This window comes from Brachyhypopomus gauderio, chromosome 1 (assembly GCF_052324685.1).
Source record: "Brachyhypopomus gauderio isolate BG-103 chromosome 1, BGAUD_0.2, whole genome shotgun sequence".
Classification (NCBI taxonomy): Eukaryota; Metazoa; Chordata; class Actinopteri; order Gymnotiformes; family Hypopomidae; genus Brachyhypopomus; species Brachyhypopomus gauderio.
In genome coordinates, this window is record NC_135211.1 from 46,610,956 (window position 1) to 46,628,455 (window position 17,500).

The following is a 17,500-nucleotide window of genomic DNA, read 5'->3' on the forward strand; positions in this document are numbered from 1 at the left end:
GGTGGAGTTTCTCTGATCTGGGGTTTTATTTGTGATAGTATCAGGTCTGGGCTAAACAAGCATAATTAAACCAATTACTCTGATTGGATAAGCAAAACCAAGATGCAGTAAATAAATGTCCAGTAATCTGCTGAATGGTCCTTCACATCCTGTGTCATTGGCTGCATCAGCGGAATGATCTCTCTCTCGCTCTCTCTCTCTCTCTCTCTTTATCTCTCTCTTCTCTAGCTCTCACACAAACCCGCACACACACAGAAACACATGGGAGAAATCACAGGCAATAATGTTTTAAGGGGCTAGGATTTTATTTGGATTTTACTGGCTGTTACTGTAAATGACTGTAAACTGTAAATCAACTTCAATTAACAATTTAAATGTCTTTCTTGATGTAATAGTCCCTTGCAGTCAACAGACTCAGAAGGTTTCACACTACCTCTTAAAGGTGTTCTTCTCATGTGCTTGTAGATTACTGTGTGTTTTTAATTTGGGTCAGATATTCCAGATACCATTGGACTTAATCTGGTTAATCCTGGTAAAACGACTTCCTCAGATGACTGGTGTTTTGTAAGCCTGTCATCTAATTTGTGTTATATTAGTTGCAATAATATTAATCTATATTGCAATGTATTTTTAGACATTTCCCTTTTAAATGAAAGACAGTTTCAAGGGTAACAAGACACGACAAACAGTCCTGGCTAAACAAAGATAAGCTCTTCTCCACATGCCATGATTGCTCACTGCTTATGGCTGGGGCAGATAGATGCCGTTATTGTATTACAGAGAACAGCTGTCTGGCTTAATTTGATTAATCGTATGCTGTGTTGTTTTGGTAATCTTTGTCCTTTTGTGTGTCTGCCTCCCTCCTTAAGAACACACGCCGTCTGGTGTGTAAATCTATCTCATGCCAGCTCAGATGTGTTGAACGTTTGGATTTAGGTCATTCAGAATCAAATGGGTCAAGGTCTTGAAAGCTTTGACCTGGTTAACACACCAAGAAACGGCAAAACCCACAGCCCCGTTCCCAGTTCTGTTCTGAGTTGTGGAGCTGTTGAAGGAGCTCCAGGTTTATACTAGCTCCTCTGACTCAAGGCTTTGGATTTCACTTTGCAGTGGGTGAGAGGGGGAGTGTGTTAAGTCTCACTGTGACCTACTGGGGAGATTTAGCCGTTTCTGTAGTCCTGCGACGCTCCGTTTGAGTCCTTGAGGCAGGGTCTGACTGACAGGAAGTGAGGTCATCGGGTGAGGTCATGACCAGCGCAGTGTGGTATATCTCCTGTGTGTCCCTGCGGTAGGGTGGAGGAGTTTGGAGGAGTTCTCACTGCTCAGAGAGCCAGGCTACTGCTGCCAACCCTCCCTGGACTGGGGTGGCACTGTGCCTCTGTTTGGCACTTCAGCCGACAGCAGAGTGAGTGGTGTGGTGAGCGTGAGCTCATGCCAGTCTGTATCTGGAGTGTTGGACTGCAAGTTCATACAGAAATAGACTAAATGTTCCGCTGATTATTTTATTAATGTTACACAGAGACCCCACCCTCTTTATATTCTCCTCTTTCTTCACACATCAATATCTCTCTCTCTCTCTCTCTCTCTCCTTCTGTTCATCTCTCCTCCCCTTTCTCCCACCATACCTCCCTTCTGTTCCCTCTTTCCTGCTTGGCTATAGGCATGCTGACTCTCTTACTTAAACCTCACTTACATCCACTCACTTCTTCCTCAGCCTCCTCACACACACCCACACACACACACACACACACACTCATTCCTCTCTCCCACTGAAAAGCTGCTCTTCCTCAGTCTACATCCTGGTCTTCACCCGAGCTGTCTTCCTCTCGCAGGCATGTGACTTCTCCCCTGCTCTTCAGTCTGAGGTGAGCCCTGATCTTCTGACGATGCGGACGGTCTGTCTGTAAGAGGCGTCCCCTCAGGCCAGCGGGCGCTCACCACCACACTCACACAGGTAGAAAGACATTTCAAATATTCTGCAAACCATTCTGAAGCACTGCCTGCCCTTTCCCTCCTCACACACTGTTTTCTGAACTCCCTCTCAGCCTGAACACCCCCCCCCCCCCCCCCCCCCACCAGTGTGGGCTTTTCTTTTTTGCTCAGTACCAAAAGAACACGATTGGCCGAACATTTGCCACGTGCGGTGCTGTCTCCTCATCTATTGGACAGAAAGTGTCTGAAGCGTCAAATGGAAAGTTCGGGATGTGTTGAGCCCAGCCCTCGCCGCCACCTTCCATACTCGTGGTTTCTGTGTCTCACGCGTCTGTTCGTGCTCGCTTGGTTCTTCAGATCAAGGGGACGTCCACCACGTCCAGCCATGGGTGTGTTAGCACCGTTATATGTACAAGGCTGTGAACTCTGTACTAAGGGAGTAGTTAGGGAGGAACATGTAAACAGTCATCATATCTGTAATGAATGCAGTGGTGGTGCTATTAAAATCTCTGTGCCGAAGAACCCAAGATTTATGCTGAATTTGTATTACAGCCACAGGTATGTTTATTATACATGTGAATATAGCAAACAGCATTGTAATAACACGCAGAAAGGAATTCTGGGAATGTGGTTATTGAGTCCTTATCTTTCCTTATTATTATTATTATTATTATTATTATTTTTGTTTTGTTATTGTTGTTGTTGTTGCCATTGGTGTACACATGACTAAATATGAGACACAAGAGCCCACAGACTGTGGCAAGTTCAGTTGTTGGTATTTGGAGTGATCATCGGTCGCTAGCTGGTTGCGTGGTGCTGATCAGAATCTCCACCCACATTCGCGTGATCATTTATGCATGTGAGCTTGATTGCAGCTGCTAAAAATACCTCCACGGGCATTAAGCTATCCCTCGAATATGGGATCTCATTAATATTTCATCTTGAGGTACATAAAGAGAAATTAGGTAGACGCTGTAATGCATGCAACAGAATTCAAGCATCAATATCTGACCCCATCCACATAACCTGCACTCTGCAATCCTGATCTGCAGTCAAGGTCTGTGAACCAACACAGGTACTTGGTAATGGAGACATTCTCCTTCTCTCCCTGTTGTAAATGGCCATGACATGGAGAAGCATTTCAACAAGCCAGTCAGACTTCTGTGGAATTCTCACACACTGGTGTTGGGGGGGCCATGTGCCACCAACTGGTGAGATGGTTGAGGCTCTGGTTCAGCCTGTAAAGGGTATTTCCTGTTGGTGCTGAGTTGCTGTTTTTCCTGAAGACATTCCTGTCATAACTGCAGAGAGGCCTTGAGGGGGGAGAGAGAGGGTCCATGCATATTCACCGTTTAGAGAGCTGCTGCAGGAACTCTGAAATGTTCACATTTTTTTAAGTGGTGGGATTTGTCTGTGATGATTAACTTAAATACAGGATCACTGGTGTTATTAGTGCTGTATAACGGGGAAGTGTGTTAATTATTATTATTTTTTATCATTCTGGGAATGATAAGAAAGTTTGAAGCAATTTTCTTCTCTTTTGCCAGTATGTCTTAACAAGTTTGTGTGTCTCTCTCCCCCCCCCCCCCCCTCCCCATTTTCTAGCACATTCCATATGTGACTTGTAGCCAGAATGCAGTGAGGACGCCCCCCTTCATTCACTATGGTTTAGCCCATGCTGTGAGGTCACAATAATGGCATCTGCAGTTGCCAGAGAGATTCGGAGTGGCCAGTCACTGGTCCTGCAGGGCGTGGACCCCGAAACGTGCATGATCGTGTTCAAGAACCACTGGGCTCAGGTAATACTGGACTTCAACAGGTCACTGTAGAGCTTACAGCCTTGTTAAAATAAAAATGCAAACGGCAGAAAACAGAACAAATTATAAAATGTACTTTCCAAGTAGATTAAGTAGATATTAAAGTGTTTTTGGCATTGTTTTGCAAAACCACAATTGCAGAGTCAAATAAATGCTTGTTATACATGGAGTAGAAGCATCAATCCATGTACATGTGCACACACTGTTCATCTGCTGTTGCCAGAACCGCTCAGTCCTGCAGTACATACTGCCATGGCTGCAAAAGGAAGATGCTGCAAGAATTACACTCGCAATCTTAGAACCTCAGTAGCATTCCGGAATGCCTTTCAGTTCTGCTTCCCCATTGGCTGGTATGTTTGAAGGGGCAGGTTGTGTTTACCTGCTGTCTCTGTAGCTGGACCTATTCATGAGAAAACTATTCATCTGAAAACTAAAGCAAAAACAACAATAAAAAAGGAGGTGACATGGTCAGTAGAGAGCAAAACCCAGATGTGCACAGTGTAAGAGTGTACACACACACACACTGACCTAGAATCAGTGGTATTCCTTTATGTATTGACCTGATTTATAGCAGAACTGTCCCAGGAGCTGCACGTCCTGTTTTTTGCTGCGGTTGTGTGTATGTGTGTGTGTGTGTGTGTGTGTTCAGCGTGTGGTCAATGTGCCCCACTGCAGCCATTGTGTGCAGGGCCGCTGAGAGACTGGTGGAGAATAGTCCCCCAGTGTTGCAGTGTAATATGATCCATATTTATATTTGATGGCACTCTTAACAGAGAAACACTGGCTGCTGCAGGGTTCAGTATCTGGGCATGTATCCTAGTTCTCATCTGTTAGACACCAGGGCAGTGTTTTCAGATCCTCTAGTAATTATGAAGGGTGTTGATCAAGATTCATTAATTAGTTAGTTAATTAATTGACTGATGAGCTCTTCCTCTTCCCGGGACCTGCCAAGGTCACCGGCCTGTTCTGTTGTTGTTCACCTGTATGCTCTGTCCCAGGCTCACCTGATTGGCTGCTTCGGAACCATGGCAACATGGCCAGGACAGAGGGCCCGTTGTTAGTGTCGGGCTTCATTTGACTCGCGGGCTCCGACTGGAGAAGTTACTGTGAGGTGCTGCAGGTTCCTCTGGGGTGTGCTTGATGTTTGCGGAAACTAAATTTTCCCAGCTAGTGAAGTTTGCAGATAGGGTTTGGTCTTTAATCAGTGCCACGGAAACGTTAAGTCTTCCAGTGATGGAGTGCAAATAAAACAGCAATGCAGGATATGCAGGTTAAAAACAGGGATGCATTCATTTGAGCTAGTTTCCTCACTGGATCACATGGATGACATGATTCATCAAAATATACACAGAAAATGCTTTCAGGACCATCTGGTCGGTCCTGATTGGTCAGGATACTTACAGCACACAAAACGTAATTTGTTACAGCGCTCATTGGTACATTGTGATATCAGTATTACAAATGCAAATGTAAAAAATGTAAATGTAAATGTGCCATATTTTGTCAATTGTGATTTTTTACACCCCAGTCGAAATTTGTCCTCCGCTTTTAACCCATCTGTGCAGTCAGAACACACACACACACTAGTGATTACTAGGGGGCTGTGGATCACACGTGCCCAGAGCGGTGGGCAGCCCTAGCCCGGCGCCCGGGGAGCAGTTGGGGTTAGGTGCCTTGCTCAAGGGCACCTCAGTCATGGCCTCAGGTCTGGGAATCGAACCCACGACCCTCCGGTCACAAGACCAGTTCCCTACCACCAGGCCATGACTGCCTCGTACAAAGTCCATGTAAAGTGATTGCAGTTAACCAGGGATGTATTGTTTGTGTGTGTGTGTGTGTGTGTGTGTGTGTGTGTGTGTGTGTGTGTGTGTGTGTGTGTGGTCTTCTTTCTTTGTGCTGATCAGGTTCTTAAGATCCTAGAGAAGCATGACCCTTTACGCAGTGGCGGTGGCCTGGGTGGAGGCCTTGGCCTCGGGGTCGGAGGTCACGGGGTCCGTTTCGGCCCCATCCCGGTCGATGAGGCCAGTGCCGTGCAGAACTACGTGGAACACATGCTCTTCCTCCTGATCGAGGAGGAGTGTGGTCAAAGCGGCGCCATGGGTCCCATCCTGGAGTTTGTGGTGATGGAGAACGTGATGGAGAAGCTGTTTCTCTGGAGTCTCCGGCGTGAGTTCACCGACGACATGAAACTGGATCAGCTCAAGATGTACGAGATGCTGATTGGCCAAGCAAGCCAACCCCTGCTGCACCACAAACCAATCCTGCGGCCCCTCATGATGCTCCTGTCGTCCTGCTCGGGTACGACCGGCACCGCCGGCGTCCCCGCCGGTATCAGCTCCCCCGCCGTGGAGGCCGAACTCGTGTTGCTCCTCCACCAGCTCTGCTGCGTTCTGGCCAAGGATCCGTCCATACTGGAGCTCTTCTTCCACACCAGTGAGGACCAGGGAGCGGCCAACTTCCTCATCTTCTCCTTGCTCATCCCCTTCATCCACAGGGAGGGCTCCGTGGGCCAGCAGGCCAGAGACGCCCTGCTCCTCATCATGGCTCTGTCGGCCGAGAACCACATCGTGGCCAAGCACATTTCTGAGAACACCTACTTCTGTCCGGTAGGGCCGTCCTGTTCTGCAGCTCAAACACACATTCAATTCATTCAGTCTGGCTCTAGGGGTCAGAACAGAAATGTCTTATGTGCATTCCTGTCTTTTTCCCAACCGATAACATTTGTTTTACTATTTTTTTATTTATTAACATTTTTATTGGAGAGTGTGGTGACAAGAATATTGAGAAGCTGCTGTTATTTTTCCTCAGGTAAAAGCAAATGTAATGGGTGACCAAAGGAAAAGGTGGAAAAGATGTTTTGAATATTCAAATCAATGTAAATGTATCTTACAGTCCTCCGGGCCAACCACTGTCTTTAACTCATAAACACGAGCCGGAGAACAACGATCACTGAGATTGTAATAATGAGGGACCATAAACAAGCTGATACATTTTATGGTGTTGCTATTTATGATTTTGTTATGGTTATAATTCACATTATCATTCATTAAGATTAATTGTGCATTCCAACATCCCTACTATAACCTTTGTGTTTGGAGGTGGCTTGGTTAAGGCCTTACGTGTTGTCATCATCATCATCATCATCATCATCATCATCATCGTCAGTGAATATAATCCTTCATGGATATGAAATGAGAAGTGATGCCAAATTTACTTTTAAGATGATAACATGAAGGTCCTGATGAAGTCTAATAGGGAGGAGCAGGGTGTTTGTGTTCAGTGAACCCCTGCTGTGAGCTTCGTAAGGGCAGACTGATGAAGTCTAATAGGGAGGAGCAGGGTGTTTGTGTTCAGTGAACCCCTGCTGTGAGCGTCGTAAGGGCAGACTGATGAAGTCTAATAGGGAGGAGCAGGGTGTTTGTGTTCAGTGAACCCCTGCTGTGAGCTTCGTAAGGGCAGACTGATGAAGTCTAATAGGGAGGAGCAGGGTGTTTGTGTTCAGTGAACCCCTGCTGTGAGCGTCGTAAGGGCAGACTGATGAAGTCTAATAGGGAGGAGCAGGGTGTTTGTGTTCAGTGAACCCCTGCTGTGAGCGTCGTAAGGGCAGACTGAGCAGGACTCTCCTGGGGAAGGTGTGGCCGCCAATTATCTTCTCACACTGGGGATTATTATGTAACTGTTTGAAGTCCCATCATAATGCAAATGTCAGCCTCAGTTGTGTGTGTGTGTGTGTGTGTGTGTGTGTGTGTGTGTGTGTGTGTGTGTGTGTATGTGTGTGTGTGTGTGTGTGTGTGTGTGTGTGTAAACATTTGGAAGAACAGACACACCCTCACTTTGTATGCTTTGTTTTACCCCTGAATGTCTATAGATGAGCCAATTCTAATCCTAGATGATCTGCTTGGTGATGGGATTTTTTTTTTGTGCAATGTTCTCAAGCTCCCAACTGTGTGTTCTCCCATCTGTAGGTTCTAGCCACAGGTCTGAGTGGTCTGTACTCTTCCCTGCCCACTAAGCTGGAGATGCCCAGTGACGACTGGCATTGCCTGCACAGGGAGGACTGGCAACAGGTTCCCGCTCTCGTCCAGTTCCTCAACTCCCTGGAGTTCTGCAACGCCGTCATGCAGGTGAGCGCGGGACACCGGGGCGCGGGACACCGGGACACACGGGAACAGCAGGGACGTCTGAGGACAGATCAGTACAGATGTGTGTTTTAAAAAAATAACAAAGACAATAGTTCTGTTCATGTTTAGTGACACTATTCAAACACGAGTCTGAACACAACAGAAGGTCTTTCTCCTGGTCTGGAGGTGCATACAACACATGTGTAGCAGAAATCAAGACGATTGGCAGGAACATGGAAAAATTAACAAGACGTTAATGTGAGGATGGGTGGAGCAGCGGTCCAGTAATAGACCGTGGTGGACATCAAAGAAGCGTTGTGATGCCCTGCTATTTTTCATTTGCACATGCTTTTAAAGGTCATGTTCTTAAAGGTAAGGTGCTGGTTATTTTTCTGCAGGTGGCTCATCCTTCCATTAGAGACCAGCTGGTTGGTTACATCTCCAATGGCTTCCTAGTTCCTGTTTTAGCACCAGCACTGCATAAAGTGAGTGTCCTCGAATCCACCTTTAATGAAGTTCTTCTTTAATAAAGATGCTGTTTTTCCTCACCCTGTGTAGATTCATTACCACTTTACACAGTTCATCAGTATGAATGTGTGTGTGTGTTTTGCTGTTTGTGTGGTGGGTTTAGCTGTATTAGCGGTGGGTTTAACTATGGGATTTGTTGTTTATATAGCTGACTCCAGAGGAGGTGAGATTGTGCTTGTTGTTTATATAGCTGACTCTAGGGGAGGTGAGAGTGGTTGGGGTTTTGATTCTTTTGTGGCAGGGGGTTTGTGTGTGTGTGTGTGTGTGTGTGTGTGTGTGTGTGTGTGTGTGTGTGTGTGTTGTGCTGTTTGTGTTGCTGACTCTAGAGGAGGTCAGGTTGTGTCTTTGCTGTTCATAGTTCTGACTCTGGAGGAGGTGTTATCTGGTTGTGTCTTGCTCTTTCTGTACCTGACTCTGGAGGAGGTGTTATCTGGTTGTGTCTTGCTCTTTCTGTACCTGACTCTGGAGGAGGTGTTATCTGGTTGTGTCTTGCTCTTTCTGTACCTGACTCTGGAGGAGGTGTTATCTGGTTGTGTCTTGCTCTTTCTGTAGCTGACTCTGGAGGAGGTGTTATCTGGTTGTGTCTTGCTCTTTCTGTACCTGACTCTGGAGGAAGTGTTATCTGGTTGTGTCTTGCTCTTTCTGTAGCTGACTCTAGAGGAGGTGTTATCTGGTTGTGTCTTGCTCTTTCTGTAGCTGACTCTGGAGGAGGTGATGACCACCACAGCGTACCTGGACCTGTTCCTGCGGAGCGTGACAGAACCCGCCCTGCTCCACACTTTCCTCAGCTTCATCCTCCTCCATCGCCATGACAACGTACACATCCTGGACACGCTGGTCAGCCGCATCAACACTCCCTTTCAGGTGCCTTCCATTCCGCCTGGCAACCAATCACATTCGTTCATTCGTTACGAAACAAATATTGACTCTTTCTATATTAAATGGTATTATGATCTATTTTAGTCAATGATAATGTTCCAAAATTACAGTTAATCTGAAACTTTCAGATGCATTTTGCGCAATGTGCTGGCAGCCTGGGTGTAGTGGAAACAAAGCACACGTGTAATCCCACCGTGTGGTCGGTCAGTGGCATGGACCACAGACCTCACCCCTGTAGTGTGAGATAACTGGGAAGTTGTGCAGGTTCCTGCTGATGAACTGGTTTAATTGGTCCATGATACCCTCTTGTATAGTTATGGCACTCTGGATTATTTTGTGTTGTAGTTGGGAACAATATCACTGGCACTGTTCCGCACTCTGATTGGTCTGTACTGTGAGGACGTCATGCTGCAACTCATACTGAAGTGAGTACTTCCTCTCAGACTTCTAGTCCTTTCAGATACTCTTAACTGTTTTTTTTTTTAAGTTGGTGTGTTTTTAAATATTGTGTAGTGTTTGTATGCAATATAAACTTCAGGATAAAGCCCTGATTTTACTGGTAAAACTAGAAAGAACTTCTGTATGTGAAGTACAATGGAGAGATTCTAGATATAAATTACTTTCATAAGAACTAAGTTAGTTTCATTTTAGTGTTAAGTTCCTGTATCAACTAAGCCACATTTTGGCTAGATGTCAGGATTCAGATGTCACTAATCAGAAGCACTTGTAGGCAGTGTATCTGCGTTCATAGTAAACACCCAGATAATGACTAGCTCCGGATTCTTGTTCTACTTTTACAGTCTCTCATTTTTTTCTCGAGCTCTTATGATACCTCTGAACTCCCGACCCAAGACTGGGTTTAAAAAGTTTTTGAAAGATGCCTCACTGTAAAGTTGAGTCCACAGTTTGGCTTTGCCAACAAAACTGACCCAATCGTCACAACTTCAGAATCCTTCCCTTGCCAGAAGCACAGATTACTCAAGGCCCAGATGAAGGTATGCTCAGCCTGGACGGGCCTGGCTCTGTCCCTGAACTCTGTTCTTCTTTGGCAGGTATCTGATCCCATGTAACCACATTATGCTGAGTCAGCGCTGTGTGCTGAAGGAGAGGGACTGCTACTCCGTCTCTGCTGCTAAGATCTTAGCCCTCACTCCATCCTGCTGCTCCCCAGATATCGTCCCTCCACCTCTCAGACAACTGGACTCCATCCTGTGGTTAAAGGGCACGAATGACTCCAACTCAGGAACTATGGGTACCGTAGTTGTGTGACATTCAGTCAAGAAAACATAGCCATATTATACTCCATCTTACAGAATATATCATTTAATTCCACTCTGGAATGAAAGGAACGTTGGAATGACTGGAACCTTTCATTGACTGTCACACAAAAACCATAGCCACCATATCTAGACCCTAGAGCCATTGTTAATGTGGTTTGTGGGTGTATATTTGGTAAAATACACCTATATTTTAGTTTTTGTAAATTTTTAATTCCACATTTATTGACCTTTTCAGAAATGAAGGATGCCTACTCGGAGGAGGATGACTCTGGCACCTCCTGTGTGATTGGTTCAGAGATTCACCTGGACGTTAGTTACCTCCACTACCTGTACGACGCCCGCAGTGGCATCAGTAACTGCATTCGTGCATGCCGCGTCTGGTCCGCCCCCTATGACGGAGAGAGCCCGCCCCCGGACGAGTACCAGCCGAACACACTGGAGGAGGCGGGGAGGTCTCGCGCACTTGGCTCCGCCCGCAAGGCCTCGACGAATGCCAGGGCTAAGGTCAACGCACAGAGCCTTAATGACCTTGGCGCAGCCCCAGGTTTGGAGCTGGAGTGGGATGATAGCTATGACGCCGGGGCTACGCAGGCCCTGCCGGAGGAGGAAGAGCGGAGGCTGCCCACGGCCGTCCCGGACGAGCCCCCGAAACACATCCAGGAGATGAGGAGGAACGCCATCATGTTTGTTAAGGGCTCCTACATTGAGGAATCGGAATTCCAGAATGACGTTATGGTCTATAATCTTGTTGCCCAAAAGGACTCTCAAGACGCTGGTATAAATCAGGCTAAACCCAGTCATGTTACGGTTGAACCAAGCGAACCCAAGGACACGGGAAAGTTGGGTGTACCCATGACTGGATCACTGGACAAAAAATCTGGACTCTGTAACGGTTCGAGCGTCCCTGTGCAGCCCTCAGACACCCCGGATAAAGGGAATGATGGAGTCCAGGACCAACACTCCACCCTCCCTGCGGTGTCTCCTGATGGAGAAGACCTGGTAACCCAGTACGAGGAACTGATTCGGACTCTGACGGCTGAAACAAACCGTCCTTCAAAAGCAGACAAGGAACCCAGGAGTCCAGGTGTGTCCATGGAGGAAGAGGATGACGTGGATTTTAGCTCATTCTCAGCTGAGACGGCAGAACCTGAGAAAGTCTCCTCTCCATTTGGGATCAAAGGTCGCAGTGTGAGCAGGAATCATGCTGTACCTTTTACAGGTGAGATACAAGTCCATGTGACAATGAAATTAAACACAGTAACTCGAGCTTGGTATATACGTTTAGAATAAAACTAAGATGACACAAAATATGGAAATAACCAAGGTAATATACTACACACGCACACACAGTAACAGTGTGTAGTGTTCATGAGTGTATAGTCAGTGTGTGAAGCCGTTCAGCAGTGTGACTGCATCTGGATATAGTAATTCCAGGTAGTTTCTCAGTATCGATGTCATTAATAAAGAGATCTGTCTATCTATAGATATTTTTGTCTGGATGCAGTGCAGTGTTCTTCCTGGGGGGAATTCATTTTGGCCACTGGTGGGCATGCCTGTCCTACAACTTGTATAACATGCTGCATTTTATTGCGTGTGCGTGTGTTGCAGGGCCTTTTGTGAGCGTACTGCTGTCCCGGTTGGAGAACATGTTGGAGAACTCTCTGCAGGTCAACCTGCTGCTGACTGGGATCCTGGCCCAGCTGGCGGTGTACCCCCAGCCCCTACTGCGCTCCTTCCTGATCAACACCACCATAGTTCTTCAGCCCAGTGTCCGCTCCCTCTATCAGGTAGCCCTCAACCCTCTCCCCTCACCCCTCACCCCTCTCCCTAGCATGTGCATGTTGGTTGTCTTGGTCCACATTCATAAACTGATGTCGTTTCCCTTGGACGGGTCTCGAGCGTACACGGTCAGACTGGCCCACCAAGGCGAGGAAATGCACTGTAAAGGCATTGGAAAAAATTCTGTGTAAAGGCTGAAAATATGTGTGCTGTTATGAGTGTCAACAAAAACCGTAGTGACTCATAAAGATGTGAAAAGGCTCACAGACCTTCCTAAACAACATGAAAAATTGCTTTCCATTCCTGCTGCGTCAGATGCAGTGCTGTTGAATTGGGGGTTCTCCCCGGATTGTGGGTATTGTGAAATGGTTTCTCTGGGTTGTGGCTATTGTGAAATGGTTTCTCTGGGTTGTGGCTATTGTGAAAGGGTTTCTCTAGGTTGTGGGTATTGTGAGGGTTTCTCTGGATTGTGGCTATTGTAAAAGTGTTTCACTGAGTTGTGGGTATTGTGAAAGGGTTTTTCTGGGTTGTCGGTATTGTGAAAGGGTTTATCTGGATTGTGGCTATTGTGAAATGGTTTCTCTGGTTTGTGGCTATTGTAAAAGTGTTTCTCTGGATTGTGGCTATTGTGAAAGAGTTTCTCTGGATTGTGGCTATTGTAAAAGCGTTTATCTGGGTTGTGGGTATTGTGAAAGGGTTTATCTGGGTTGTGGGTTTTGTGAAAGGGTTTATCTGGGTTGTGGGTATTGTAAAAGCGTTTCTCTGTGTTGTGGGTATTGTAAAATGGTGCCTCTGGGATGGTACCGGCGCTGTTGAGTCTCATACATATTTAGCACAGCACGCTTTATTAACAAATAAATCACACAGCAGCTGCTCCATGGCAGACATGCAGGCCTGAGAGGAGATGAAAGCGTCAGATTAAATAATGTTCTGCAGTAGTATTTGATACTGCCCAGACCTGGTTTAAAGCTCAGCATCTTTTGCTTTGAAACTAGACATCATAAAGGACCATTGACTGGGTTTCTGAATAATCTGTAAATCTGATTCATGCATCTGCTGATAGTGACACAGTTCCTTTAGCACAGCGCAGACGGACTGCAGACAGCAGCTGGTCTGTGCTTCAGTGTCCGAGCTAAGGGTGTGACTGCTGTGTTACACACAATACCTTTGTCCATTTCCTGTAGGTGCTGGCTTCACTGAAGAACCAGATAGAGCAGTTGGCAGTGACCCGGAAGGACTTCCCTGAGCTTCTTACAGCAGCACAGCAGTGCCTGTTGGCTAGAGAGACTTCGCTCAGAGGTCAAGGTTTGTTATGTGCAGCTTATGATTATTTTATTTACTATGCCTACCTCTTTACATTATATACATCTAATGAGGACAAGTCGTGGATCTTTTGTCCATCTAATATGAGGATGAGGTGAATCTTTTCCAGCATTTCCAGTTAGCATGCTAGTTACTATCGCTAGTTGCTATGACAAGTCTTTGGTTCAACTATTTGATTAGCATTAGGCAGACACTCTTGTCCAGAGTAATTTCCTGAAGTGGTTTAAGCTAGATTAGAGAGTCTAAGGGACTTGGCATCAAACTAAATCCCTGTTAAAGGAAAAAAGGGAGTACAGGAAAACATACAAGAGATGATGGATTCACATGTTCTCACAACAAATGGAAGCTCCGTTTTGACTGAGAAAATGAAAACAATCTGTGGAGACTGAAAAAAAAGGTTTGTGCGTTTAGTTAATGTTTTTTGGGGATCCATGAGGATTTGAAAAGAATCTTTGTGATCAACTCGGAGCCCCTGGGATTGAAAACAAATCTTTCCCAGTTCGGATATTTTTCCTTAATGGAATGTTCCCTTTGTTGCATTAGCACTGAATTATGCTGCTCATGGAGGACTAGATTCCCCAAAAGCAACAGAAAAGAATGAAACAACCTCAACATAATTCTGAGAGGATTTGTGCTTATAAACTTACCCAAACATTTATGATCGATTATGCTTATGCTTGTAAATCTTTAATTGTATTGTTTCGAGTAGGCATGCATGGGTGAAATGAAAAATCGAATGCGATCTTTCCTTTTGTAGACTCCACATCAGAAGGCCCTCACAACATGGAGAAGTTCTCTAGTTCCTCTGGGAGAACCTTGAAGAACATATCCATCCAGCCCAAGACCGTGGTTCCCCCGACCAGGACGGAGGTGTACGCCACTGTGATCTTCACCGAGTTCCTGAAGGAGCTGGCAGCTATTGCCCAGGAGCATGCCATCATCTCGCATCTGCCCATGGAGGAGTAGACCAGCGCTGTACTGGCCCCCACACCATTTTCAACTTTGTCTCCAGCTCTGACAACACCGCTTAAGCCCATGGATTTAGGTCAATTCTGGACAGTTGCTTTTTATATTTTTACACAAGGATTGGCAAGGTTTTAGCTTTGCAAGGTATTTCCAGTTTTTATTTATTTATTATTATTAACAGTCATTTTCCCAGCGGCCTTAGCGGTAGGAAGGAATGCTGTATTCAGTGTGTTCTACACCAGGATTCTACTGGTGCTCACAGTATGGTAGTCTAGATAGTACCAGTCAACTCTGATGAAATCCTAGCTCTGGGTGAAACAACCAGACACCGAAACGTAAGAAGACACAGACAGGTCAGAGAGCAGAGGTCAACAGAGGCCATGACTGTACCGTCCTGTCCACCGGTCCCCCAGCTCTTCTCTAGCTGGCTATTCAGAGTCTGTGGTGTCCTCATTCATACAGTGGCCTTATTTAACGTGGCACGCATCACACCCATTCCCAGAGAGATTAATCAAATACGTGTTTCTAAAGTCTTGTAAGGCGAGATCACCTATCACTGAGAAAGGACATCTCCTATTGGTCAAAAAATACGAACAGAATAGAACAGTTCATTAGAGGCGGTGGTGATGGTTAGAATTTCATTCATGATTAACCACATTAGTATTGTTTTTGAAGGCAACTTTTATTTTTTTTTTTTAGAAGTTGTAACTAAATAATGGAAATGACTACTGAAACAACATAGCAACACAAAATGTCGAATGCAAGATGTGCAATGAACTAACCAGCTCCGACGTGTACTGTGTGCATTTTGAATACATACCGAATGTGGTCAAAAACACAGATATTACACTGCCATCCATCTACCTAAGCAATAGAGCAAACTCTTCCATTATTCTCACCCAAGCCTTATCTGAAAACCTTAAACATGTGGGTCTATTTCTTGTTCTAGGTTAAACTGTATCTGTTAATAATATTATTTATGTAAGCATTAGTCAGGATGCTAGTCTTCGAAGGGGTGAGGGTATTTAAACTCTTTTTGTAGAGAATTTACTGCCATATTTTTTCAAGAAAATTTTACTTTAAAGTTTTATTGTATTTTGGGCATCTTTTTTTAGATGAAAAAATAGTTTGTTGCACAATGTTTGCAGTGCGCATTCTGGCCTTTTGGGGAAGGATGTGAGCGCTGTGTTTGCATGCAAAGCCCGGGACAGCCAGCAGGGTGACAGAGAGCAGCATGATCATGTCATATCCTGCTGGGGTTTTAGAACTGCTCCAGCTTCGCTTGTGTGCAGTTGTGCTAAGGGCTGGATTCAGGCGGGGGGTGGGGTTGGCTGGGTTGTTGTTGTAGAACTCGCATGATTGGACATGGCACTGAAACATGATGATGTCACAATGAAGGATGGGAACTCTAAATAGAAAAAAAACCTGCACAAGTGCTCTTTCACCATCACTTAAGATTTCATATAATGTACTTAAAACTGTAATAGTTTTATACTGTGTATTAAAAAAACTGAAAAAGCAGATCCAAAACACCACAATAGTGAAAGGACTATACAGTCCCTGGGCTCTCTCTGAAATGAAAGGCGTACCTCACTCAGGCAAACAATAATCTTAAATGTCTCCCAGCAGGGGTCTGTTAGCATTCTGCACGTTTAATCATGCTAACTGCGCTCCTCAAGATTGTAACAACAGAGACTGCAGTTTCCTGGATGAAGTATAGCTTCAATCGTTTTTTTTTTCTGATCATCTTCATTCTCAGCAAATGCATCCTTACAGAGATTAAGCTGCAATGTATAATTTTAATCCAAAGATATTTATAATGATTGCTTAAAATATCAGGTATATTTTTACAGGGGTCCTTTTACAAGGATGTTTATTTCTAGATTCAACATCATTCTATTCTATTAATAAGTAATTAAATTGCACCCATTAAAAATGTGAGCAAAAATTTGTAAATTATAATTGATAATATCTATCAGAAAGTTGAACTGAATTAAAGGACATTTACATGTTTTGTCTTTTAATCTGTAAGATTATCTGTAAATCACTCTTTTGTGAGGCATGTTTTCTGAATGTTGGTGGCATGATTGCCCTGTTCTTAGTTTAGGTAGCACCGATCTTTTCGGTACTCTTTCCATGTGTGTTCCCAGGATGCTCAAAGTGTGAATAAAGATATTGCTTTATCTTACTCCTTTGTGTGTGTGTTGCTTTTATCCTTAAATTACGTATCTTTGCATTATGACGCCACCATTCTTGACGTGTATCCCACAGCATCAGATTTCATGATGCGGGTTTACAGTACTCATGGTACTAAAAACAATGCGTAGCTAGGGGCCAGTACAACACAAAGCAGAAAAGTCTGATGTTTGGACTGGCCCTCCGTCGCTCTGGGAAAGGACTCTGAGAAAGCTCCGACTTGCCCTGAAACAGCCTAATTTGACTCCAGCACTCCACAAACAGGCTGGCCTTCCAAAGGAGTGCGCTTGTATGGATCGGGTCCCTGCTGAACCAGGTCCCCTCTGGACTGGATGTTATAAAGCTGCATCACTCGGTGACCAATATAAAAGCCCCTCCTCGAGATCTCCAGCCTGGCCACTGTGAAACTCAATCTTGCCTAACCTGTATCCAATGCAGCTTTTTCACTAAAAATATATTTTATTAATTATTTTTTTACTTAGGTAAACCATGTAAAAAATGTGCCATATTTTGTCAATTGTGATTTTTACACCGCAATCGAAATTTGCAGTTAGAACACACACACACTAGTGATTACTAGGGGGCTGTGGATCACACATGCCCAGAGCGGTGGGCAGTCCTAGCCCGGCACCCGGGGAGCAGTTGGGGTTAGGTGCCTTGCTCAAGGGCACCTCAGTCA

General features: G+C 45.2%; 1 protein-coding gene across 6 annotated transcripts in view; it reads left to right on the forward strand.

Moving 5' to 3' along the window:
- fhip1aa (FHF complex subunit HOOK interacting protein 1Aa) overlaps positions 1–16,813 on the forward strand; it is a 22,968-nt gene extending 6,155 nt beyond the window's left edge. For 2 of the 6 annotated variants that reach the window (XM_077016303.1, XM_077016309.1), the window contains exons 2-13: positions 1,833–1,954; positions 3,538–3,731; positions 5,654–6,355; positions 7,715–7,873; positions 8,269–8,355; positions 9,095–9,262; positions 9,623–9,702; positions 10,330–10,529; positions 10,793–11,776; positions 12,166–12,344; positions 13,521–13,641; positions 14,417–16,813. In XM_077016303.1, coding sequence (XP_076872418.1) covers positions 3,627–3,731; positions 5,654–6,355; positions 7,715–7,873; positions 8,269–8,355; positions 9,095–9,262; positions 9,623–9,702; positions 10,330–10,529; positions 10,793–11,776; positions 12,166–12,344; positions 13,521–13,641; positions 14,417–14,625 — 2,994 coding nt within the window. In that variant the 5' untranslated portion in view covers positions 1,833–1,954; positions 3,538–3,626 and the 3' untranslated portion in view covers positions 14,626–16,813. The other 4 variants (XM_077016338.1, XM_077016330.1, XM_077016316.1 and 1 more) reach the window with 4 other exon arrangements.
- The last annotated feature ends 687 nt before the right edge of the window (positions 16,814–17,500 follow it).